Here is a 24159-nt window from a genome sequence, read left to right on the forward strand (position 1 = left end):
CCCCCCCCACAGACCCTATAACCCCCCCGATCACTTTGATTTATCGACGGGACTCCCCCATCTCAGCAGAGACGAGGAGAATGGCTACCACGTCCCCGACAGAACTGCCCTCGAGGCACCCAACAGACATGAGCGCTCTCAGCGAGGATGCGATCCCAGATGCCGACCCCAGCAGCGTGAGTTGCCGGCCCGCAGTTCGGTTGTGTCGCGATGCGCGCAAATCGTGCAAGCTTTGCTGACTGACGGTTCCCTACAGACCGCAGGCCTCCTTGCGGAGCGCCTACAGGCGTGGAAGCATGCCGTCGGCTACATGGAGGAGTACATGGGCGCCGTGGAAAAGATCCACAAGGAGCAGGCAAAGGAGTACGAGAAGGTCCTCAAGGTACGAGAGCATCAGCCTACACGTGCGCGCGTGCGCGCGCGCCTTGTTGCGACGAGATGAAAAGCTCGGAATGCTGAGAGACATGGCCCTCTAGACTATCTCGAAGCCCCTGCGCGAAGGGCACCACTTCGACCAGAGCCTAGGCGGCATCGCCGGCTTCTTCGAGAACATGCGGTCCAACACGCAGGCGCTCATCAACACGAACATCGAGACGGAGAAGAACATCAAGGGCTCTGTCCTGCCCATCCTCGAACGCCTGCACAAGGAGATCAAGCACAAGGCCAAGGAGCTGGCCCACGGCGCGCAAAAGGGCGCCAAGGAGGTGGACAAGGCCCGCAACACGACCCAGAAGCATATCGAGCTCCTCGGGCAGCAGACGGCCTCGTTCGAGTCGACGGGCGGCAAGATGGCGCCCCACGACGACCCTTACGTCGTCCACAAGGGCGTCATCAACCGCCTCCACAAGCAGATCATGGAGGAGAACAACCACCGCAACGACCTGATCGCCGTGCAGAACAACTTTGAGACGTTCGAGGCCCACGTCGTCGAGGTGCTCCAGCAGGCGATGGAGGCCTTCAACCAGTTCGCCGGCGGCCAGGCGGAGCGCGTCCGCGCGCTCTACAGCGACATGCTGGGCTGCGTGCAGCGCATCCCGCCCGACTTCGAGTGGAAGGGCTTCGCCAGCCGGCGGGCGGACATCCTGGTCAACCCCAGCGACCCGCCGCGCACGGTCGACGCGGTCCAGTTCCCCAACATGAACCACCAGAGCACCAAGCCGCTGATCGAGGGCAGCCTGGAGCGCAAGAGCCGCAACAAGCTCAGCTGGGGCTACTCGACGGGCTACTACGTCGTCACGCCGTCCAGGTTCCTGCACGGGTTCAAGGACTCGGACGTGCTGCGCGGCGACCCCACGCCGGAGCTGTCCATCTACCTGCCCGACGCGACGGTCGGCAGCCCCAACGGCGACAAGTTCACGGTCAAGGGCAAGGACCGCAGCAAGTCGATCAGCAGCAAGCTCGTCGGCGGCTCGGAGCTCTCGTTCAAGGCGCACACCATGGCCGACGCCGACCGCTGGTTCGCCGTCATCAGGGAGGTCGCCGGCGCCAACGGGCCCGCGCGCGTCGAGGAGACGCCGGCCTCGCCGCTCGCCACCACCTCTGCCGAGGCCGACGCGCTCAAGACCGAGGGCGGCATCGTCGCCACTCCGCCGGCCGAGCACCACAAGGAGCAGGAGGCTGGCATCACTGGGGGCCACGCCGTGACGAGCCCGACGGAGATGTCGCCCGTGGCGGCCACGACCAAGGGCGAGCAGGAGCTTGCCGCTTCGACTGCCGAGAAGAAGACGACTCAGCCGGCTGCTTAGATGACTTTGCAGAAGGAGGAGGGAGGGATCCAGGCTACGGCGCGGGGTAGGTCAGTTTCGGTGAGAGAAAGGGAGACCATCAGGCTGGGGCCTTTTTGCCCGTGTTTGGCTCAAACTCTGTGTTAGGACTGAGGCGAGGTGCATGCAGCCTGCACCCGCAGAAAAGATTGTGTGTGTCCTGGTACGTGAACGTACGTTCACCACAGCCGCGCTTTGGAAATCGAGAGTGCTCCCCCATTAGCACGAGATGTCCTGACAGAGCCAAGTTTGCCCTCACACAGAAGCAGTTATTAGCCAGTATTTCTTGTTAATTAATCAATTTTCTCCCCCAGGCTCAGTGTGCCCTGCTCGCTGGCGGCTCCAAGTATGTAAGACCACAACAGTCGGCCTCTTCCATGGCAATGATGACAACAAGGGCTGTGATACCACCTTCTCCCGCTTGCTTCACCCGCTCACCGGGCCGAGCTGGATGCTTCCCGACGACTAGTCGCATCCGCTTATAATTGGCCAATGGATGATGCCGATCAATAATGAGGCTCCCCGTCCCGAGAGCTTGTTCCCGGTCATCTCTGGGCCGGATGTGCTGAGAACTACACACGTGTCCTGCCGTTGGCCTGGGAAATTGTTCTTTTTCCACCTCGCCGGGGCGAGTCGTCCACGGGATGCGTGGCAGGTCACAGATTTGCTGCCAGCCAGCCAACGGGGCAATTTCATGCGACCTGAACCAATAGGCCCTCTCTCGTGCAGGGGGGAGTGCTACATGTCATCCATCTCACCAGGCGAGACAGGTCGAGCTATGGCAGGGCGCACCTGCAGCAAACCTCGTCCTGCAGCAGCCGCCCGCTTCCAGTCAGCCTCAAGTAAGGCAACTTTACCCCTCCTTGGACAGAACCAACCATGATTTTGACCAACCGGCTCTCTATATGCATGTGCAAAGCACCGTCTGGGCCTGTAGGAACGAATCGTTTCTCGTACAATTGATTCGACAAGCATGTGTCGCCCTGCGTGTACCGTTTGCAGTCCATGTTCCAATGTTCCACGCCAGGGAAAAAAGGGGGGAGAGCGGGCCTCGCCAGACGTGCTTTGGTGAAGATTTGAACACGTCAAAGGAGGAGGGAGGGTTGAGCTAACCCCAGTAAGCCGTTGAGCTGTGTGATTCAGTCCAGCGATAACTTTTCTTTTCTTTTTCTTTTCCTTTGTCCTGCCAGCCACTGGCTGATACTGGTTCGTCACTTGCTGCAAGACGCTTGCTGAACAGGTGCCATCTCAGGTGACGACGGGACAGCAGAGCGCAAGCTACAGCCTCATCATGAGCTGCCATCTTCCGTCACCTCTGGCTCCAATCCTTACATCACCTATTCCCATCACCGCCCTGGCTCAACACTTGATCCGATGGGAGTTTGCAGTCTCCAAAGCCATGTTGTTGGGAGAAGCATCCAGACCAATCACCCGTCTCAGCCTTGTTTTTGATCGTCTGTAAGCACCATCGTCAGTGTTGCGATCACTCTGGGTGGCTGCTTGCGGCTGTAGCATGCAATATCAAGACTCTGTCTGGAGAGGAGCATGTGGTATGCAGTCCTCACCAGACGTCCATCCGTCTCTCCCTTTGGCTTCGTACGTTGTATCCGCTTCAGCTATGCCCTGGCCGACATGATGGGCACAAGAGAGCCGCTTTGCGTAAAGTTTCTCTGCGCGACTTTGCATCGCATCTTCGCATATAAGTTGGGCGACCTCTCTCCTACTCTGGGGGCTGAATCTTCCTTCTCCTCCCCCTTCTTCCTGGCAGCAACCCATGACATTCCTCTTTCCATTCTCTCCACACCCTCTATAGCTTCTGCCCAGCTTCGGCGTCACCCCTTAACGGCAAGGAAAACCAACAAGCTGAGGACTTCGACCCAAGTGTCTCGAAGAACGGGCGTGCAGCCATGACCAAGAAGTGGGACAAGCACCGAGATGTGATTGTGAGGCTGTACAAGGAACAGAACCTTCCTCTGCACGAAGTGAGGAAGATCCTGGAAGACAAGCACCAGTTCAAGGCCTCGTGCGTGCTCCTCATCCTCTTCTCCCTGACCTCTGTCCTTCCTCACAGCCTGGAGACGAGATGAGATGCTCATACTTCAGTGGGAGGGCGGGATTGCAGGATTCGAGCCTTTCGAACCAGACTCGACAAGTGGGGGATCTCCAAGTACAACTGCCAAAGACGGGCCAGCGCGTCGTCCAACAACTGGGCGGTGCAGTCGCCCGGCGGCGGAGAAGCGAGCCAGCCGACTTCTCCCACTGTCCTGTACGGGTACAACCCGATATACCCGAACCGCCCTGGGTATCACCAGGAGGCGTCTGGCCCCGTGGACAACTGCCCTCCAGAACTGTGAGATGCCTCCGCTACGATGAGCTGCTCCTCTACTCGTCGAACAAGTACTAATGCAACGGCCGTCTCCCTGCCCCCGTGTTCAGGCATGAAAGACAAGGTCACAGGCCGTCGTTCGGTGCGCCCGGTGCAGGCCAAGCTGATATGTATCAAGGATACCACCACCCGGGGTACCTGGAGACTGGACACCAGGTGAATTACTTTGCTGACACTATGGCGTCCCCCGGCCAGCCGCTGCCCAATGCCTATGGGGACCACAGGCAAGTGTCGATGCCATTGCCTACGCACGAACGAACTCCAGGGGCTGACTCCCATGGTGATAGAATTCCTCTCAAGTACGAGGGTGCTACCTGGCCGTCTTAGGTCTTTCTTCACTATACGTTTTTCTGTCTGTCCAATTCCTCGGTTTCCTTCCCCCCCCCCCCCCCCCCCCCCCCCCCTTTACCCTCCCGGGAATACGTTGTGTGTCACTACCCCGTTCGTTTCGTCTTACTCATGTAATGAGCAAACTGTGTACGAGCCTTGGTTCATGAGACCCCCTTTTTTTTCTTCTTGTCTTTCCTTGATCAACCTTATGGGATGTTCTTTCACCAGGTGTTATGAGAATTGGACGATGCTAGTTGGAGCCCAGACCAAAAGATGTCTTCTATCTCTATGGATATGGTAGTAAAATCCTCGTAGACCACTTTCACTCGCTCAACCAAATACACATGGCGTTTTCTGATCTCGCCCGCTTGATAACGCAAAATGGTGTTGGACCTCCAAAGGTTTACTTCCTTCGCCCTCTTGCAAAAGATACAAGTACACGGCCTACACACTTTCTATAGATGGCTCCAGCCAACGACTTATCATACAATAATGTACAGCTCGATGAACCTTGGAGACTCTCACTATTTCTAATGTACAAGCAATACATGCATATACTCTCCCCCTTTTTGGGGCATGTTCCGACTCGGCCCTCACGAGGATAACAGACATTCAGGCCCGACAATCAATCCTTCCTCACGGCGAAGAAGTAATTGCCCACCTTCTCGCTGCCGCCGACGACCTTCCAGCCCAGGCCCGGCACGTAGACGACGCCCATGCAGCGCGGGCTGTTCCACCCCGGCTTCGCAAAGTGGGCCCGCAGCTCGTCGTCGTTGATGTACTGGCGCCAGTCGTGCGTGCCCTTGGGCACCATGCGCAGGACGTCCTCGGCCAGGAAGTTGGTCGTGAACCAGCTCACCCAGGTGCGCGCGATGGTGCTCATGACGAGCCAGCCGCCGGGCCTCACGAAGGCGCCGCAGCGCTCGAGGAAGGCGGCCGGGTCCGTGACGTGCTCGACGACCTCGAAGAGGGAGACGACGTCGTAGGACTGCTGCTGCTGCTGCTGCGCGGCGGGCAGCGACTCGACCGAGGCGTGCAGGTAGGTCAGCTTCGGGGCCGCGAGGGCCGGGTCGCGGCGGGCGTGGCGGCGGGCGACGGCGAGGACCTCGGGCGAGGGGTCGATGGCGGTGACGGAGGCGGCGGACGGCATGCGGGCGGCGCTCTCGGCGAAGATGCCGCCGCCGCAGCCGATGTCGAGGTAGCGCAGCTTGGCGCCCGCGGGCAGGGGGTCGGGCTGGGAGGCGTGGCAGTCGCGGATGAAGTCGTGGCGCAGCGGGTTCATGAGGTGCAGGACGCGGGAGGAGCCGTAGGGGTCCCACCAGGTCGCGGCGAGGGTGTTGAAGTGGTTGATCTGGTCCGGGTTTACTGACGAGGAGGAGGAAGAGGAGGAGGAGGAGGAGGAGAAGGAGGAGGAGGTGCTATCTGCTGCCGCTGGTCCAGCTGCCGGTGCCGAGCGGCGGGATGGCGTGGTGGTGATCCATCGCGCTTGTTGAGTGCGTCGAGCTCTGCACGATGACGACCTGAGCAGCCGAGGTGTTTGGCGTACGGCCCTGGCGGCGGCGGCTGACCATGGTGATGACATCTTCTGAGAGAGGTGGGCTCTCAATTCCCAACACAGAGCTTCACCTGGTGCAGTCGGAAGGGTTCCCTTTTTGCACATGCAGATCCGTTCTCCCCAGTTCCGACGTAGGTACAGCTTAGGTGCGCCACATGCAAGCTCCCGGAATTTCTTTTAGCGTCTCGGCCCTACCATGGGGGGCGCCCAGGGTGCCACAGAACAGCCCTGGCCTAGACTCATTCGGTGCCCGCGCGGGTTCGCTTGTACAAGTAGTTACTTGGAGGAGGGCGGATGTGCACCCCCGCCGACGGAAGCATGGAAGCATTTGGGCCTTCTAGGAATGACTCCGATCAGTCGTGCGGTAGCACCCAGCGATGCAATCCTGGCGATCGGGGCGGGTGTTTGTCAGCCTCTGTCATCGACTCATCGGGAAGTTCGCCCAAGGTCGGCGGGTTGGACCATGGATTATGTAACTCGGGATTGCTGGACTACTTGTACATGGAGATATCTCAATCCTTGATGAATGAGGAATAAGTAACTTGTTCATTCTTCTACGACTGGTCGAATAGTATTTCTGTATTTGTGAGGCTAGTCGACAGCCTGAACGAGCCCGTTCTTTCACTAACTAATCACAAGCCAGGAATTACTGTGTTAAAATCACGACCGAGTCAAGTCAGAAATCAGGACCCCCCCCCCTCTGGCATCAGAACACCAAAAACCTCACCATTGAACTCGAAAATCACGATTGCACTCCTTCTCGGGTCTCCGAATCCCCAGTCTACGGTTCAATTGGCTCAATTGCCTCTACAGGGCGTCAAGTCCGGAAAGCATATTGTTGCCGACAGAGTATCTCCGAGGGTGGCACATCCGTTAGGGACTTTCACTGGTGCTGCTACCTCGCTGCGCTTCGCTAAGCCGAGCCCACGGGGTCCGGAATCGCACGACCCTGAACTTTTTATGCCGAGGGACCGCCGCATCACGCTCGCAGCGCCGCCACAACCACACACACGGACTACCCGCACTTCAAGATGCCCTCATCAACGATCGAGGCGTCCAAGTTCGACTCGATTCCCGACGCCGTCGAGGCCTTTCGTACGCCTGCCCCTTGCCCTCCCTCCCTCCGCCTTTTGCGCCCCCTCGGAGAAGTGTGACTAACCGCATCATGCGTCTCGCACGTGCTTGCAGGCAACAATGAGTTTGTCGTCGTGCTCGACGACCCGGGCCGCGAGAACGAGGCCGACCTGATCATCGCCGCCGAGGGCTGCACCGCCGAGCAGATGGCCTTCATGGTGCGCTACACCTCGGGCCTCATCTGCGCCCCGATCCCCGCCGCGCGCACCGCCGAGCTCGAGCTGCCGCAGATGGTCGCCGCCAACGAGGACCCGCGCTCGACGGCCTACACCATCTCCGTCGACTCGGCCGACCCGTCCGTCACGACCGGGATCGGCGCCCACGACCGCGCCCTCGCCGTCCGCGCCCTCGCCGACCCGGCCGCCACCCCGGCCAGCTTCCGCCGCCCGGGCCACATCTTCCCCCTGCGCGCCGCGCCGGGCGGCGTCCGCCAGCGCCGCGGCCACACCGAGGCCGCGATAGACCTGTGCCTGCTGGCCGGCAAGAGGCCCGCCGCCGCCATCTCCGAGCTCGTCGACGACGGCGGCGAGGTCGCGGGCCGCGCGGTGCGCACCGCGCCCGGCATGATGCGCGGGGAGCAGTGCGTCGCCTTTGCGCGCAAGTGGGGGCTCAAGGTCTGCACCATCGAGGACATGGTGACGTACCTGGAGAAGACGCAGGGCAAGCTCGAGGCCACCAACGGGTCGTCATGAGGGAGGGCAGGGGTGCTGTTGGGGCAAGGCAGAGGAGAGAGAAGTTTGATTGTGCGGCGGAGTGCAGATTTTGGGCAATGACAAGATGTGTCTTTGGATACGGGCCGCAAGGCTACATCTCAACTAACCACTATCATATCGGTATATATAAAAAAGAGGAAGACTATGGCGGGCGTACTCTTGACTTCAGCATTCTTGGTATACTGGAATACAACGCATATCTGACTTTGTGGTCCATCTCTTGCGGGGTATGTTTGTGCTTGAGGTGCTCCGATTGTAGGATCAATACTTACCTAGCTGCCCTGATCTGACATTGAAGTTCCCCTCCACCCTGCTCCAAATGTTCTTCTTGTCTTCAATGGTCCAGTTACGAACTCAGGCTCCTGAACATCTGGGGTTTCCCCGGCATCTGGCAGTGATGGTGGCGGCGGGACATCCGCCTTATCTTATCGTGGGGACCCCGCAACCCAAGCAGAAAAAAAAAAGTTGCAGTATCACCACTAATAAGACTTCGTCCAGGCGGCACTTTGAAAGAGGCGCTCTGAAATAAACGAAATCGCACGCACCTCGAAAGTCCTTCAGACTCTGCAGATATGGCCTCAAGTACAGCCGGCGCAAGTGCGCCCTCACCAGGTACGAACCATCTTTTACAGCTCACCTCCCCCCCCCAAAAGTCCCACCCCAAGGCGGACCACTAACCGCTCTGCGCGGCACAGACACCTGCCAGAACAACTTCGAGCAGGGCATCGCCCTGTCCCTGCACCTCTGGCCCGTCCTCACCTTCGCCGTCGAGAACAGCCTGGGCGGCAGCGACGCCGCGGGCAAGCGCGATTGGTTCGCCGGCTGCGTCTCGGAGCTCTTCCCGGCCATCGGCTCCGCCATGGCAACCAGCACCACCACCACCCCGCAGCAGCAGAGGCAGGCCCACGAGGACCTGCTCTGCGACGTCGAGTCGCGCCTGCTGCAGGTCATGGACGACGAGTTCGAGACGGTCGTCGACGACGGCAGCGCCTACGACGTCGCCGAGCAGATCCTCGTCCTGTGGCGCGAGTGCTCCCGCGGCGTCTTCAAGGAGGTCGAGGCGCTGCGCCAGCGGTGGGAGGGCAAGAAGGGCGCCAAGGTGACGGGCCTGTTCAAAGAGGCACAAGGGGGCGACCAGGACACGGACTGGGACACCGAGGACGACGACGAGGACGACGACGATGAAGAGGGCAGCAGCGACGTGGACATGGACGGGGCGCCGGCGCTGGTCTCGGCGCCCAAGGAGAAAGCGCCGCCAGAGGTCGACGAGGACGGGTTCATGAAGGTCACGCGGAAGAAGAGGTGAGCGTCCAAGAAGAGGAGCTTATATTCAAGATATGCCTCGAGATGTCATCGAGAACATGGGCTATCTACGGAGCACTCGGCGAGTTGTATCGTGTCTGGAAGGACTATGTGCTCGGGGGAAATCGAAAAGTCAAAGGACCCAACCGGAATCAACGCCTGCCAAAATTCCATCCAAGTATTGAAAGAACATCTCGGCGGGATCGTTCTCCTCTACTCCCAGTCTTCCTCGTCACTCTCGTCGTCCTTGCGCGCCTCCTTGGGGCTGCTGGGAGCCTGGCTCGGCACGCCAGATGTCGCACCAACCACGTCGTAGCTCGCCTCACTGTCAGCTTGTGACTTCTCATCGTTGGATTTGCGGGGCTCGGACGGCTTCAGAAGAGTTTGGGCGCGAGGAGGGTGGATAGTCGTGGAAGACTCGGTCGAGGCGGGACGGTCAGGCTTGGTCGGCTTGCTGGGGCCGGCCTCGTCATCGGAATCCTCATCCCAGCCGATTTCCTCCTCTGCAGATGCGGCTACAAAAGAGTCAGAGTCAGTCTCACATACGTGCTGATAGATCGACATATCAAATAGAGTTACCAACCTTTGAGGAGATCTCGTCGTCGAGCCTCCGCTGTTTCAATGCCGTGTCGGAGGAAGTAGTATCGCTTCCAGAAATCCGCGTAGGGGATTGTGTCGGGCACCAGCTTCTCCATGGTCGTCCTTAGCTCAGGATACTTGGACAAATCACCCGAAATGTCAGTCGTCTTCTTGTCGAGGTCGAAATCCTTGGTCCAGTTGGTGAACTCTTCACTCGAGGGGTCCTTTGCGAAACTCTCAGTATTCGTGTGGATGACGTGCAGTTGGGCATCGAAGCGCGACGTATGAATGACACGCTTGCCGGATGCATCTTTGCTCTCGAATAGCACCGTGCTGCTGCCCTGCTCCTGTGCTCCTGAGGGCGGTGCAATCTTGATGGCGTCACGCAGAAAGTCACGGACGTTGGAGCCAAACTTGAGCAGCGCTTCGTCGGCGGCATCCTCAGCTTTCTGGATGTCCTTGAGTCGCTTGGCAGCCTCGACCTTGAGCCTCGACAGGACGGTCTCCGACTCCTTGATAGCCTCGTCCGTCGTCATTTCCTTATTCGCAGTGGGCGTCGTCTCAGATTGATCCTTGCTGCTCTCCCCTACGGCCGACTGTTCTGCGGCAGACGTGTTCAATGACATGCCCCTAGTCCGGTTGACAAGGGAGGCCCGGAGGTCCGAGATGCCTTTGGAGGCATCTTGTCCCAGAGCTGTCACTTCCTGGGATGCTTCTCGATACACGGACTCGCCCTGTGCACGTCCATGTCAGCGCGGGTAGTAGAAAGGGGCACGGCTACTGTTGATGCTGATCACGACCTACCTGCTTGACGACGGTGCCAAAGAAGCCTCCAATCTTGGCCCCCCAGGGGCTGGAAGAGAAAGCACTGTAAGCAGCTTGGAACTCGGCATTCAGACTCTGCTGTGCCTCTGGCTGCTTGCCAGATGACTCTCCCTCCCGGTCCTTGGGGAGAGTCTCTTCCACGATGTGGTCGTAGGCAAAGTCCATGTTGCGTGACTCGCCACGCTAGCCTTGGAGCAGCTGGGCGCCTCTGTTCAACGTGTTTTGGGTGTGTTCGCGAGAATGACGACGTCGCCTCTCGGGCAATCGCGATTGACCCTTTTGCAGAAGCTGTGTGTCTGTGTTGCTTGCGACGCCGTGCGGTAGCTGTCGGGTCGTGCAAAGGCGGAATCGAATAGACGTGCACGAGTCGAAGACGGGCAATGTTGCGATGGAGAGCACGGGCTACGATTACGTCGGTGGAGAGAGCATGGCTTGCATGTCCAGATGGTTTGCTGAGACCCTGGGCACGGGCGCCAAGGCTACTTCGTTAGTGGTACAGACCGCCTGATGGCCCCTGGCCGTGAGCAGCCAATGGTCTGCGCCCAAGATATTGCGGGGAACTGGATATCAACTACGACGTACGCCTACCTAACTTCTTGTACGTACGAAGTACACCCCATATTTGTAGGCTGGGAGCTTTCACGGCTCAAACATATGGCCATTCAATATTGATTCGAAGGGAAAGGGAATTGAAATACTGCCGTCTGCCTTGTACTTGTCTTTGGTTTTCTGGCTCGCTCTCCTTTTTCCTTACAGGGCCCAGTTCAGATTGCGTATGGAGACTCAATCATCGTTGGTGCTGCTAGCAATCTGGAGTGGGACTTTGGCTGGTAGGTAGGGCTGGAGGGCCAACCTTTGTGCATTTCAACGTCTTTCGGGAGAACTTGCCGTGTCTTCCATCGACCTCAGTCGTTTGTGAAGAAGATAAAAGCTTGATACCTGGCAAATTCAAAGATTACGGGGTTGGATTGAGGATTGGCCTACAGTGAAGTGGCCGGCTGTGAGTTCTTGTAACCTCCGACGGAAACCGCGGTCATCGAGCTCGGGGACATCACTAAAACCGTTGCATATCGATGCGGTCCCTTGCCTGGCAAGTGGAATGGCTCCATCCATGCGGGATGATGCAAACGATTTACTCGGTCCTTGGTTTGCTTTCTTAGCCCGACGCCATCTTTGCACATCCAAGAAACGAAGACATATTGACACAGGAGGCTCGTGTCCACTCCATCAAGTAGACATCGATTCAGACACGGATCCAGTCCCCGTAGAGAAATGCAGGGACCAAAACCGCATCGGATGTTGGAACAGGGGTCACGAATAGTGCTTCGTTATCTGGTAAGGCCCGCAAGGGGAATCGAAAGAGTCACACCGGGTTGCGGGATGGATGGCCATGCCGGACAGGACGACGCGGCAGTCTGGTCATCTGAGGAGACCACCAGGCAGGAAGAGGTCCATGAGGTCTGACGACAACTGTTCGACCATGTACTTCGTAGCATGTGTGGCTCGTCTCTGTGGGTAAGGATAGATAAGCCTGCCATCAGATATGTATGTACCCCCAACGGTATCGGTAGGTGCCGTGGGCTTTGACCAGTCGGCCGTGGAGCCGGTAGTCCTCGGTGCTAGGCCCGGAGGTACCTTTTTCACGCAGAGCAAGCACAGGGCTGGTGGATCAGCCGGGCTTTGGGCTTGCTAGCGGGCTTTGGCTCAGTGCTAATTTTTCTGTCTCTTGCAGGTTTGCGATGCTGACAAATTAATAATCGACTTTCTTCTAGAGAGAACCCCTCCTTTCTGTCCCCCCCCCTCCCAAATCACCATGCCATCATTCCACCGGGACCAGCTCCTCCCATGGTAGCCCAGATCCCCATCCCCAGTATTTCCGCCTCAACGTCCCTAGACGAACTACCTCGCTGCACTTCGCATCCTTCCTGCTTTGACCCCTTCCTGGTTAGACGAGTCTCTGTCTATCCTGTTCTTGCGTGTTGTGAAATCTAAATTATCGAAATAATACCATACTTTGCTGCTTGTCCTGAGCCGCGAGACAGGCTTCCATCGCCGGCATCGCATCGCATCTGGACGGGGCTTGGTACTGTAGAAGAGAGATCGCCGTCTCCACTCCCTCTCCCTCCCCCCGTTTGTCTTACGCCCTTTTCGCTGCTGGAACAGAATCTAGAGCGGATTCGGGCTGACAGGTCTGTCTTGTCTCTTAAAACACCGACGAGGAGGGACGGTGGCCCCGTTTCTTTGGTCTGAGTCAGGCAGCAAAGGACACCCTCTAAGGCCACAACATTTCTCCAACCCCCCAAACCTACTTGCCACCTTCAACCCATACCATATCCTTCCTGTTAGCCCTGGCATCCTTGGAAACTGCGTCAAACCACATCTTTCCATTGCACGCCAGCACTGCGAGACATTCGTCTTCTCGACCTGTGCCTTTAATCAATACTTTGCTGGCATTGAGCCTCTCGAGGGCTTCGCTCGGAAGCAGCACCTCGGAGACAACCCGTCTTACATCCGAACTCCCTTGCTTTGTCATTCTTCGCTCGACAAGGCCACCTCGCGACTGTTCACACATCAGGCCCAGGAGCGTCGAGGCTTGCCAGTCGTCCCCGCGAGGCGCCGTACCATAGTCCTCATCTTCACATTTCAATTCAATCGTATCAAATATAACACTGCGCGGCTCGTCGATCCGTCATCATGACCAGCACAATCACCCCTCTCCACGACCTGGTCCTCACCCCGCAGCAGCAAGATCTGCTCTTCGCTGCCCTGAACTCCAACCGAGTGGCTGGTGCTGGATCCGCGACCACAGATCCCTCGGCTCTCACGTCGTCAGACCCTCTGAAGCAGACGAATCCGCACGGTGGTCTCAATGATAGCTCCTTCCTGGACTACGACTACTCGTTTGACGGAGCCGACTCCAGTTTTGATTTTTCCTTTGACAACGGAGCCCAGTCCAATGGCGTAGAGGAGCTGCCTGCCACTGGGGCCTCCTCCTCCGACGGCTCTCCGGCTGCTGACGACACTCCCGACAAGAGAAGTCACCCTGATGACGAGGACGATGAGGTGAACGAACCCAAGAGGCGGGAAGGATCGGACAAGGTCCCCAAGAAACCCGGACGCAAGCCGCTTACTTCAGAGCCAAGTTCGGTAAGTCTCAGGCCATCTAATCGATACTCGAGTGTTGCCCTCTACTAACACTCTTCGGCATTGCAGAAACGCAAGGCGCAGAACAGAGCAGCGCAGCGAGCCTTCAGGGAACGGAAGGAGAAACATCTCAAGGACCTGGAGACCAAGGTGGCTGAGCTGGAAAAGGCATCGGAAGCAACCACCACCGAGAACAGCGCGCTTCGTGCTCAAGTCGAGAAGATGACTGTCGAGCTGAACGAGTACAAGAAGAGGCTGTCCCTAATGTCGGCCCCACGGTCGGCTTTGTCCGCAACCACCGCCAAGCGCAATACATTTGGCAATCCCATGATGAACAACTTGGCGGACGTCAACTTTCAGTTCGAGTTTCCCAAGTTTGGGCAGCTACCGGGTCCCTCCACGGGCGCTAGCGTAAACGGCGGTGCTGCTTCCGCCAAGTCAGCAACCAGGCAGAACTCAGCCAACAGTGCCACCAGCCCCCAGACAAAGTCATCGTCGAACAAACCAAGCCCCAGCGACTCCAACTACAGCAGTGGGCTAGACTCTCAGACCAGGGACGACCTTGCCAAGTTCTCTGGCATCTTCAGCCCGCCACTGACAAACCAAAACATCGCCAGTGTCTCTGACACCAGCAGCCACAAGAACTCCCTTTTCAGCCTGGCCGGTGCCTCAACGAGCTCGCCTTCAGCATCTTCCAACTCTAACGGAGGGCCGAGCTCATCATGCGGCACCTCCCCCGAGCCTTTCACTCAGTCACCTATGGGCTTCAAGCCAGTAGACACACTCACAACTATTGGCGAGGAGCAGTCGACAGGCTTCAATCCAACCTCAGGTAAGCGAGAAGACTCGCCGGATATGGCCCGAGGCCAGTTTTCACGATTCTCACATGCTGACATCGGTACCGACAGATGCGGGCCACTTTGCCAACATTGACTCAAATGATATCAGCTGGCTTGCCTCCCAAAATAATTTCCAATTTGATCCGCAGCTCTTTGGCAATTACCGTGAGCCTCAAGACAGCCTGATCACCACCACGGGCTTTGACGACAGCTTCTTCAACGATGCTTTTGACATGGATTTCCTGACGCCGTACAACGTTGCACCAAGTCCAGTGGCGCCTGCACCTAAGACAGACTTGATTGCGCAGATCGATGCAGCCAAGAACTCGGATAACGATGTTGTTGCTGACCCCGAAGTCCTCATGAATTGCACAAAGATATGGTACGTACCTGGCTGCAACTTTATAGACCTTTTTTTCTTTCTTTCTTTTTTTTCAATTTTACTGACTTCGACCTCAGGGAGAGACTGCAAGGATGCCCGAAGGTCCAGACCGGCGATTTCGATCTCGACGCACTCTGCTCGGACCTGCAGAAGAAGGCCAAGTGTACCGGAAATGGAGCTGTCATCGGCGAGAAGGACTTCAACCACGTCATGAAGAAGTACCTCTGCCCAGAAGAAGCCGAAAAGCAGCGTGAATTAGCAGCACAGGGGAACACTACCTCGTGATGCAGTGGTCCAGACAGGCGATTTGTCTTTTGATACAGACCTGCTGCGCTTCAATGTACACTTTACGGCCTCTTTTATCGTCCTTGTGGGTTCACTCTAAAGGTCGTGAGCGACGAGATCTCGCCACGGCCATGGTGTTTTATGGGTGCTGGTTGGTTACGCCGGTCGGCCTGGGTGGTGGCATACCACAACACAAATAGGGACACTGCTCCCCGTCCATCAAAGATATTGGGACTCGGCGTTTAATGACGAGAGGAAAACATTGGAGATACATCTACTCTCAGTCTCATTTTTTCTGATTTGGTTAAGCTACAATTCGGTGCTATCTGCAATTCGTTTTGGTCAATGTGATGAGCAATGGTTGGTTTCACGGAAATGGTCAGAACTCGCTCTACGGTCTTTTTTGCAGCAGGTCCCTGTATGTTTAACTGTACTTGTTGGCTAACGGAATCAAAATGATGTCAAATTCTAAACTTGTGTCACCAGAGTGCTGATCTGCAGTGTCTGTCTGTCTGGGACATGCATGAACCACAAGTTACACAAGATGACCGACATGGGAAAAAGAAGTCGTTTCATATTCAACTGAATGCGCTTGTTAAATGAAAGCCATATAGATTTGGAATTGGGATTACTGATACGGTGTCTCGTCGTGTCTGGTTCCCCGTGGTATCTGATGCAAGTATTGCCAAAAAAACAAACAAACAAACAAAAAACAAGAATGTGTGTGTATACATGATCCCCGGTGGTTCAAGCAGGGGATGTCATGCAAGCCTCCCCCTATCACCCTTATATGTCTTTCTATTATAGTGAGCGGTGAAAAACGAGCCTGCTGGCGAGCTATGTGTGTTGTGTTGCCTGGCATCTGACGATGCCCTTCCGCATCTTTCCCCGTCTTCGTTCTGAACCGCTCTTCAGTGCGGAATTGCGCCCAGATCGTTCCCCCTCCCCACCCCGGCCGTGATGCATAGCAGGCCTCTCTCTCAATGAGGCTACTCGGCTCGGTGGCCATGTCTGTGCCGGTGCAGGTTCACTCGGGCAGGTCGCAATGTCCCTGGTCCTTTTCCAAGTACCATGGGGCCCATTTGCGAACGCAAGGGCCCCCCTTGTTAAAGACACTCCACAACGGGGTTGGCAGAGGGTTGGGCTCAAGAAGTATATATGTGCCCCAAACGCTCTGTGGGACGGCTTGTCCACGAGGCGGGATAGCAGCAGCTCTCTCTCTCTTCTCTCTCTCTCTCTCACCCACAAACGACAGACATGCATCGAGCTGGTCTAGCCAATGACCTGCCTCGCGCCTTCCTTTCCGAGAACGCCACGCTCCTTAGGCTTGGGGCTGTTGCCGCGGCCCTTCTTCCGGCTCAGGAACCCAAACACGCCGCCGGACGACGAGTCTTGTTTGTTGCCGTCGTTGGCGACACCCGCTGCGTCGGTCGGGAGCGTAGCGTCCTGGCGCGCCAGGTCAGACCAGCTGCCGCCGCCGTCGAGCGTGACCTGCATCCCTCCCGTCGGGCTCTCCACGACGATACCGCTCACAGCGCCGACCCTGCCGATCCTCGTACCGCCGTCTGCGTTGCCGGCCAGATTGTTCGTATATGAGCTCGGATATGGCGGCAGTGGCGGCGGTCGACCCGGTGGGTGGCGCCTGGCATGACTGCTTGATGGTCTCGCTTTGGCCGACTTTGGGCTGCCATCCTGCGACGAGCCCGCCGGCTGGAGGCCTGGTTGTGCTACGCCGTTCACTGCCGGCATCACCGGCGTCGCTTCGTCGGTCGTCAGGGCCTGTGGCGGACCTCCCTCTTGCGGCATGCTTGCTTGCTGCTCTGCCTGCTCCGTCATCCTGTAAAGGGCGTCCAGGGTCAGCGAAAAACTCAACAAGAGAAAGTAAGTGCAGTGACATACTTCTTGTACGCAGCCACCGTATAGTCAAAAGGCTGGAAGTCCCGTTCTATCATGCGATAGAGCTCGTCTTCTCTGATCTCCTTGTCCGTCGCATCGTCCTTCAACCGCTCGCGTGGCTTCTGCCTCCGCGCCCTCGCTTCCAAGGGTGCCTCTTCCAGCAGCAACTCTTCAAGATCATAGGTGGCGTCGAAGTTCGTCTTGTCTGCTGAAGGCACAAAGACTGGCTCGATCTGCTTTCTTTCCAGGGCCACGAAGTCGATAGCCTGGAAGAAGTCGTGCTTGATGAAACTCTCCCAAGTGTGGCCCAGACGTTTATCGGGGTTGGGATCCAAAGCATCTTTGATGGCGTAGAGGCACAGCAGTGAGACTGCAGGCGATGTCACAGGATACTTGGGGTTCGCAAGCTGGACGACCTGGCTCAGCGTCGACTCGGAATTGCCTTCAAATGGCCGCTATGACATGGTTAGAACATGAAGGCGTGACGCGAACTGCAGGACAAGGTGCCTGCTGCGAGCAAAGGGCGGGGTTATGATATTGACGGAGAGACACTTACCTTGTTGTAGATGCATTCGTAAAAAGTCACTCCCAGCGACCACCAGTCCGCACGAACATCATATCCTCGTCCGGCATACACCTCTGGTGCAAGGTAGGCCAGTGTACCTGACTTGCTGGTAAGAGACTTACCGGGGACCACATCGGAGGCAACGTTCTGAGCGAATCGTTAGCGATAGTCTTTCTCTCGAGGAGACGAAACAACCTACAAAGTCCGTCAAATGAACGTGACCGTCCGCATCGAGTAGAACGTTGTCGGGCTTCACGTCCCGATGGATGATGCCTTGTCCGTGGATGTACTTCAGAGCACAGCCCAACTCGGCAATCCAGAACCTCACAGCTTCTTCCGTGAACGTTTTCCTAGAAATATGGAATCGCAAGTCACCGCCGCTCATGAGATCCACTACCAGGTACCTGCAGCAACAGATTAGCGCAATCTCCTTAGGAAAGAAGGCTCCTCAGAAGGGAGTCGTCAGGCAACGACGTACATATACTCTATGTCCTGGAAGCTGTAGCGCAAGTTGCAAATGAAAGGGTGGTTGACATGTTCGAGCATACGACGTTCTCGGATGATATTCCGCACACTTTCGGACCGTACAACTAGAGCAGAGAGCAAGATGTCAGCCGTTTGTACGACCTAGCTGGGGTAATCAGGACCCGATGCATACCTTCATCTTTCCTGATATATTTCAAGGCGAATGACAAGCCGGTGTCCTTCCTTTCGACGATGCGCACCTTGCCAAATGCGCCACGGCCGACGACTCGCAAAAGACGGAAGTGATTCAGGTTTACTAGCATCGAACAGTCAGCCAAAGTCGTGCTACGTATCACCTGTGGTTCTCGGACCAAGGGCCAAGACGGGCCAGTTGCTCATTGGGGCCATACCTTCGCCGTCCAGGTCAACGGGCTTTCCCTGGCTGTTTCCCATGGTGAAGCCGTTCCACAAACACCTTGCAAGGGGACAGGCCGCTCGGGTGTATCAAGGTCCTCCGTTGTTCAATCGAGCCCGGTGGTCATCAAGACGAACAGCACATCCTTTGCTCCCGATCAGCAAGGGCGGCCGTCGCAACCTCAAGGTGGGGTGGCGGGAGGATGGGATTGGAGGCAGCAAGCGGCCATGCACCGCGTCCTGCCCAAAATCTCGAGATGATGTCGAATGCTGCGGGCAGCAGGCGCTCTTGCGTGTGGTCGGTGTAGCGCGAGAGAAGGGGGGTGGAGAGCTAGGTGAGGTGGCGGGCAGGCAGGCAATGCGTGGTCGAGCGTTTCCCGTTGTTGGCTAACGATGACGGAACCGAAAGTTTAAAGCAACGGGTTGGTCTATCGGGTTCAGAAGGGCACCACAGCAGGGCACGCAGCGGAGGTTCGACTGCGAAGAATGTCGAGAAGGAGTGGGGGAAAAGATCAAAGGATGACGAGAAAGGTAAGTTTCTGGATACCGGCTGGCAGCTTGCTGTCAAGCGTGTGTGTGAACGGGGGTTAGTCACGGGGTTGTGAGAAGGCTCGGGGCGTGAGTGAAGAGGGTAATGATTGCCAACTTGACCAGGGGATGGCAGCCCTTCTGGGAATAGGGAAGACAAGTCAAGGACCAGGACCAGGGGTCTTTTTCACAAGCCGGTCTTGGAGAGAAGGGGGGGTGGGAGAGTTCAACCCCAGTCTGAGTTCCCGAGAGACCTGAGACCTGAAGGAGGACAAGCCGGCCACGAGCAGTGATGGGTGGGTGCGTGGTCGGCGTGCGTGCGGTAAAGTACCTATCTATGCCTCGCTCGGTGCTAGTCTAGACCTGCTAGACCTCACTGGCACACTGGGCCAGCCCTTTGGGTGGTTCTCAAATGCTCTTGGATCGCTGTGGTTCTGTACTTGTAGTTTTGGTGGAAACAAGTGGGGAGGATTCAAGCACTGGCAGGGCCGTCCTTGCAGTTTTGGGGGGTGCTGCCTGTAGTTACGAAGTATGGGACTGCAGGTTTGGGGAAAATGTTCCTCGCTTGTCTGCTTGGCCGTTGGAGATCAATGGATAGGTGCATGCTGCGTAGGTAAGTTAAAGTCAGCTTGCTAACAACGGCTAGCTAGTCATTGCAGGAGACCTCTCCCAAGGTTCGCATCACCAATGTCCAACAAAGACAAGCTGCCAAGAGATCTCTACGGAGTACACAGGTGGTGGCAGAAGGAGGGGGAAGAGGGGGATTGAGTGGCTGGTGTACCTACTCCGTAACTGCTTGTACGTACTTATCTGTTGGTAGCAGAGTGTGGGCGAAACGTGGTGGATGCAGCGAGCTAACGACCTCTGGCTAAGCGGCCGACAGGGGGGTCAGGTATTTGTCCGCGGGCTATTGACCGCTGCTGACGTCTACTGGCTCCAGCGCTCTTTCCAGCCGCTCAGGTGGTTTCGCAGCGGGCAGGCTAGGTGGTCGAGCTGCTCCACGGCCACATGGCTCGGGATGCGAGGGCGGCTTGCCACGCGCATGTGGGATGGTCCTGCGGTCGTGGCTGCAGTAGCTCGCCTGGTTTGGTATTCTCTGTTTGTCTTCTTCCCTCTAGGTAGGTGTCTTTGTAGGATCTACTTCCTTGCTTCTTCCGAAGGTGCTTGTCGCTGGCGTGAGAAGCCAGCCGTCAGATTAAAAACGGGACAGGGAAAAAGCAAAGTCAGCCAGCCTACGGAGTAGTCGTCCGGATCCGGCTGCGACTGACTGAGCATGCCAGTGCTGCTAGGGACAGCGCGGAGCCGGTCATCTTCCAGGGCTGCTCGCTGGCGCTAGAAGCTTTTAGAGCGGTTTCGCCAGTAATTAAACTGCTTACGCCGCAGAATCCACTCCCTAGAGATTGCGTACGTAAGGTAGGTATCTTTTGGAAACGAGCACTTGTCCCTTCAAGTCTCAGCAGAGTTGAGAGCCCCTTTCCATCATCTCCCCCAGACGGGCCGTCTCAGCACGGGACAGACAGGGTGGTGATACCAGATTCCTAACGTTTCTCAATGACACCCTACGCTGGAGATTTGCCAGGTTCGTTTAGGTAATATCCGTTCCCCACCCCTATTTATACGAAGAAAGCCTGTGCTCCTGTACCAGTACGCATTTGAACTTTGGCTTCTGGGTGTCGATCAAGATGCCACCCGCTGGCACTTGTGACTTTACTTGTGACTTTGATAAGGCTATTGGCGAGCTCGCGGCCATCGAGATCTAGTCCTCCTCCATTCCAAACCTGTGGCAAAGGATCGTATTTGTCGAACTACACAAGTCCATACCTTAGGTTAGAGTCGTCGGCATGGCAGAGCCGGCCTCTGTTCGGGGCGGCCGTGGTGGGGAACGGAAGACCCTTGACAGGTTGGGACCAGCGTCGACCCATCCTCCCGTCATTCGCTGGAACCGCAAATGAAATTCCCAGATTCGCGAGATCCAGGATGGGCACAGGTGTCGTCACTCCACTTCTTCGTGCATTTCTGCGACATCGCTAAACTCGTTTCAGTCTCAATAGCTGCCGGTGGTATGGCGTACAGAAGATGACACTTGCTGCCAAGAAGAGACTGGCTATTGGATCTACAAGTACTTGTGTTGGAAGCTGAGAGTGGAATAGGTGCCCGCTCCATCATCTGAAAACGGACCTTTGCCTCATCGATGGATGCTCAGAGTACGCTTCAAGCCACAAAGCCTACAAGGCCAGCTAGGCGCTCCCGTACGAAGCTTTCTATTCCCCATCTGGTATGCACAACAGCCCAAATTATTCGCTGCCAGGCACGCCCGTGATATCTGATATCCCACCCGTCTTTGGCCACTCGCCAGTGACACCTTCCCGGTTGAGACCCAGCGGTGCACCCTTCTCTAATGATGAGTGGGGGTGTGCGGTGGCAAAGTATTTCGAAACAGAAACGGCAGTTGAGATTTCTAGAAAAGCATCTGCGACAGTCCCAGGCAAAATCAACTACCGAGCCATCAAGGCCTAGGCCATCGCTGGACATCCATCCTCCATCCTCAGCTCCAGGGCTGTTTGCTGCCGATCTCTAGATCAGCAGTGATCAGCGAACATTTGAGTCCCGGGAAATTCGCAATGTGGAGGGACATGCATGCTCCGGATCAGCAAACATCGGGCCCTTGCTGTCCCCCCCATGCCGTGTGATTCGCAATGTCGTACAAGCTGCTGCCAGGCACACCACCAACCAGGCTGGGTTTGGCTAACGGCTCTGGCGGCTCCCGGAAACAAGGGCATTTTGGGTTGCATGCAGGGCCAGAAAGTCAATTCTGCAGCATAGGGGCGCGTCCAGGATCCTCTGCGGACTACCTAGGTAGCTCTCCCCGAAAGCGTCACAGATTGCCATTTGCTCAACTGGAGCTCCGATGATTGGCGATCTGAGGTCTAGGTACTGCAGCCCTGTTTTCCAAGCGATACCAACAAAAATGAAATTTGTGGAAGCTCTTGCCAGAAAAGATTGAAAGCCATCAGTACGAATGGCAGTCCTGATAAGTCATTCGTCGGGTAGGGTCCGGAGACGGTCGCTGCTGATACACTGATGTCTGATAACATGGCGAGTACGGATGCGTGTGCACACAAAGACATGTTCAACAGCATGGCCACAAAACCCAAGCCCTGATCATATTACTCTTGCAATTCGCACATGAGCCTGGGAAGCTGAAGCTCCCTATTTACTATGATTTTTTACATCTCATGCACATGCACAACGTGTGAAGACGTCAAGGCAGTCAAGTCGATCGCTATGGTCATAGCTCCCGTTGAGCTCGTGACGTCACTTGCACGTCGAAGGTTCAATTTGATCTCCGAAACCCAATGCCCATGTCATCGATCTCAATGCTATAGACTTCACACACGTTAATTCTGCTCTAATTGATATTCTCCCGCTCTTGTGTTAAAAGTAGGACGCAAGGATCACCTGCATGTCATAGGCCAAGACAGGTTCGCTCAGAACAACAAAAGTCACAAATGGCATCGCTACGAACCATCATCACCGGCCCTTCTCGGTGCCCTCTCCAGCGCCGCTCCGTGCCCGCCCTCTGCGCCGCCGGAGCTCGCCCTTTTCACGGCGCTGCAGCTCGGTGCCTACCTTACAAGGACGACCAGGACCGCGAGTCGCTCAAACCGCGAGCCCAAGACAGCTCAAAGAGCTCCAGCGACGACGATGCTGCTGCGCACTCGGACGCCGCGTTTAACCCAGACAAGACCAGCCCGGAGGCGGCGAAGAAGTCGGCCAAGCAGGCGTCGAATGGAGATCCATTGGAAGCCAGCGGCGCGAACCAGGACATCTCCAAACCAAAAGAGGCCAAAAAGGAAGTGCAGGGCGGATCGAAGCAAGACAAGAAGAAGAGGAGCGGTGGCGGGAGCCCCGAGTAATATGCGAGGGCAGCATGGCATGGCACTGGGAGGCTGGAAGCATCAAGTACACATAGGCGTTGTGTCTAGTTAACATTTGGTTTCAATTTGCTGAAGAGTCCAACTCACTCTTCATGCACATCATCAACTCATGCATTGCGGACTCGCTGGTGTCGGCCATAGACCTTGTATCACGGCTACACGCCTTTCCAACCCAGTTTCGAAAGTCCCTCTGAAAGTCTCATAAACCATGAATGCAATATCCTGTTCGCATGCTATGCAGTCCCCGTCCATGTCTTCCTGTTTGTCTCTTAAAACGCCAAAACCCGCTCCCCGAGCGACCGACGGGAAGAGCGCCCCCCCCCTCCCCTTTTTACTCACGCATACATCCCACCGTCGTCCTCTTCCTCATCGTCGTCCTGCGGCACCGCAACCTCCTTCTTCTTAGTCAGGTCCTTGCGGCACAGCGGGCACGTCCCCTTGCTCTGCAGCCAGGGCGCCACGCACTCGAGGTCGAACCGGTGGCTCGCGTGGCACGGCAGCTCGACGACGAGGCAGTACCGGTCGTCGAGGTACCGCTCCGCGCAGATGGGGCACGCGTCCTCGGCGCCCAGGCGCCCGCGGGCCACGCGCTCGAGCGAGTCGAGGTACTCCTGCGAGACGCCGGGGACCTCGCGCGGCGGGCGCGCGATGTCGTCCTCGAGCGACTCGGCCATGGCGCGCAGCAGGTCGCGGTTGGCGTCGTCGGGCGCGTCGGCCAGCAGCGTCGCGACCTGGTCCTGCACGAGGCGGAAGAGCGCCGCCATGTCGACGGGGTTGGCCGTCGCGTGCGGGTTGTTGTGTTGCTGCTGCTGCTGCTGGTGCTGCTGCAGGGCCGCCTCGATGGGGTCGGTCGCTGAGGGGGAGGAGGCGGGGTTGGAGGAGGATATGCTGTGGAGGTGGGAGTTGAAGGTGGACATGTCGACCTGGCGCTTCCGGCGCGGCGCGCTCGAAGCCTTGATGTTGTGCTCGACTTTAGATATCGCAAGATACGGTGTTAGTCGTCTTGAGCTTGTCTTGTCTTGTCTTGCATTGCTCGCTGCATTGCGGGGGAGGGGTTTCACTGAGCTGGCTGGTGTTGTACTTACCCTCGTAAGGGGTCGACATAGTGCAGACTGG

The 24159-nt window shown here is 57.0% G+C and overlaps 9 protein-coding genes across 9 annotated transcripts; 5 read left to right on the plus strand and 4 right to left on the minus strand.

The window, feature by feature from the left end:
* Nucleotides 1–128: 128 nt before the first annotated feature.
* Nucleotides 129–1745, plus strand: E0L32_001417 (uncharacterized protein; the record flags this gene model as incomplete). The annotated part of the gene is made up of 3 exons (XM_031135494.1): nucleotides 129–176; nucleotides 257–382; nucleotides 477–1745. 3 exons carry the CDS (start codon nucleotides 129–131, stop codon nucleotides 1743–1745), a joined length of 1443 nt encoding a protein of 480 aa, XP_030991931.1.
* Nucleotides 1746–5104: 3359 nt separating this feature from the next.
* E0L32_001418 (uncharacterized protein) lies at nucleotides 5105–6061 on the minus strand (the record flags this gene model as incomplete). Its single annotated transcript, XM_031135495.1, has 1 exon — nucleotides 5105–6061. One exon carries the CDS (start codon nucleotides 6059–6061, stop codon nucleotides 5105–5107), a length of 957 nt encoding a protein of 318 aa, XP_030991932.1.
* Nucleotides 6062–7065: 1004 nt separating this feature from the next.
* Nucleotides 7066–7860, plus strand: E0L32_001419 (uncharacterized protein; the record flags this gene model as incomplete). The annotated part of the gene is made up of 2 exons (XM_031135496.1): nucleotides 7066–7129; nucleotides 7223–7860. The coding sequence occupies 2 exons, from the start codon at nucleotides 7066–7068 to the stop codon at nucleotides 7858–7860; spliced, it is 702 nt and encodes a 233-aa protein (XP_030991933.1).
* Nucleotides 7861–8453: 593 nt separating this feature from the next.
* Nucleotides 8454–9187, plus strand: E0L32_001420 (uncharacterized protein; the record flags this gene model as incomplete). Its single annotated transcript, XM_031135497.1, has 2 exons — nucleotides 8454–8463; nucleotides 8514–9187. The coding sequence occupies 2 exons, from the start codon at nucleotides 8454–8456 to the stop codon at nucleotides 9185–9187; spliced, it is 684 nt and encodes a 227-aa protein (XP_030991934.1).
* Nucleotides 9188–9396: 209 nt separating this feature from the next.
* E0L32_001421 (uncharacterized protein) lies at nucleotides 9397–10752 on the minus strand (the record flags this gene model as incomplete). The annotated part of the gene is made up of 3 exons (XM_031135498.1): nucleotides 9397–9698; nucleotides 9767–10496; nucleotides 10567–10752. The coding sequence occupies 3 exons, from the start codon at nucleotides 10750–10752 to the stop codon at nucleotides 9397–9399; spliced, it is 1218 nt and encodes a 405-aa protein (XP_030991935.1).
* Nucleotides 10753–13281: 2529 nt separating this feature from the next.
* Nucleotides 13282–15237, plus strand: E0L32_001422 (uncharacterized protein; the record flags this gene model as incomplete). The annotated part of the gene is made up of 4 exons (XM_031135499.1): nucleotides 13282–13734; nucleotides 13801–14563; nucleotides 14640–14952; nucleotides 15030–15237. 4 exons carry the CDS (start codon nucleotides 13282–13284, stop codon nucleotides 15235–15237), a joined length of 1737 nt encoding a protein of 578 aa, XP_030991936.1.
* A 1272-nt stretch (nucleotides 15238–16509) lies between these two features.
* On the minus strand, nucleotides 16510–18616 carry E0L32_001423 (uncharacterized protein; the record flags this gene model as incomplete). The annotated part of the gene is made up of 7 exons (XM_031135501.1): nucleotides 16510–17074; nucleotides 17137–17588; nucleotides 17690–17845; nucleotides 17898–18102; nucleotides 18177–18288; nucleotides 18357–18479; nucleotides 18574–18616. 7 exons carry the CDS (start codon nucleotides 18614–18616, stop codon nucleotides 16510–16512), a joined length of 1656 nt encoding a protein of 551 aa, XP_030991937.1.
* A 3998-nt stretch (nucleotides 18617–22614) lies between these two features.
* Nucleotides 22615–23022, plus strand: E0L32_001424 (uncharacterized protein; the record flags this gene model as incomplete). The annotated part of the gene is made up of 1 exon (XM_031135502.1): nucleotides 22615–23022. The coding sequence occupies one exon, from the start codon at nucleotides 22615–22617 to the stop codon at nucleotides 23020–23022; it is 408 nt and encodes a 135-aa protein (XP_030991938.1).
* Nucleotides 23023–23378: 356 nt separating this feature from the next.
* Nucleotides 23379–24147, minus strand: E0L32_001425 (uncharacterized protein; the record flags this gene model as incomplete). The annotated part of the gene is made up of 2 exons (XM_031135503.1): nucleotides 23379–24079; nucleotides 24129–24147. The coding sequence occupies 2 exons, from the start codon at nucleotides 24145–24147 to the stop codon at nucleotides 23379–23381; spliced, it is 720 nt and encodes a 239-aa protein (XP_030991939.1).
* Between the last annotated feature and the right edge of the window lie 12 nt (nucleotides 24148–24159).

Source organism: Thyridium curvatum (assembly GCF_004353045.1).
Source record: "Thyridium curvatum strain D216 chromosome Unknown NODE_5_length_802575_cov_81.998223, whole genome shotgun sequence".
Lineage (NCBI taxonomy): Eukaryota > Fungi > Ascomycota > Sordariomycetes > Thyridiales > Thyridiaceae > Thyridium > Thyridium curvatum.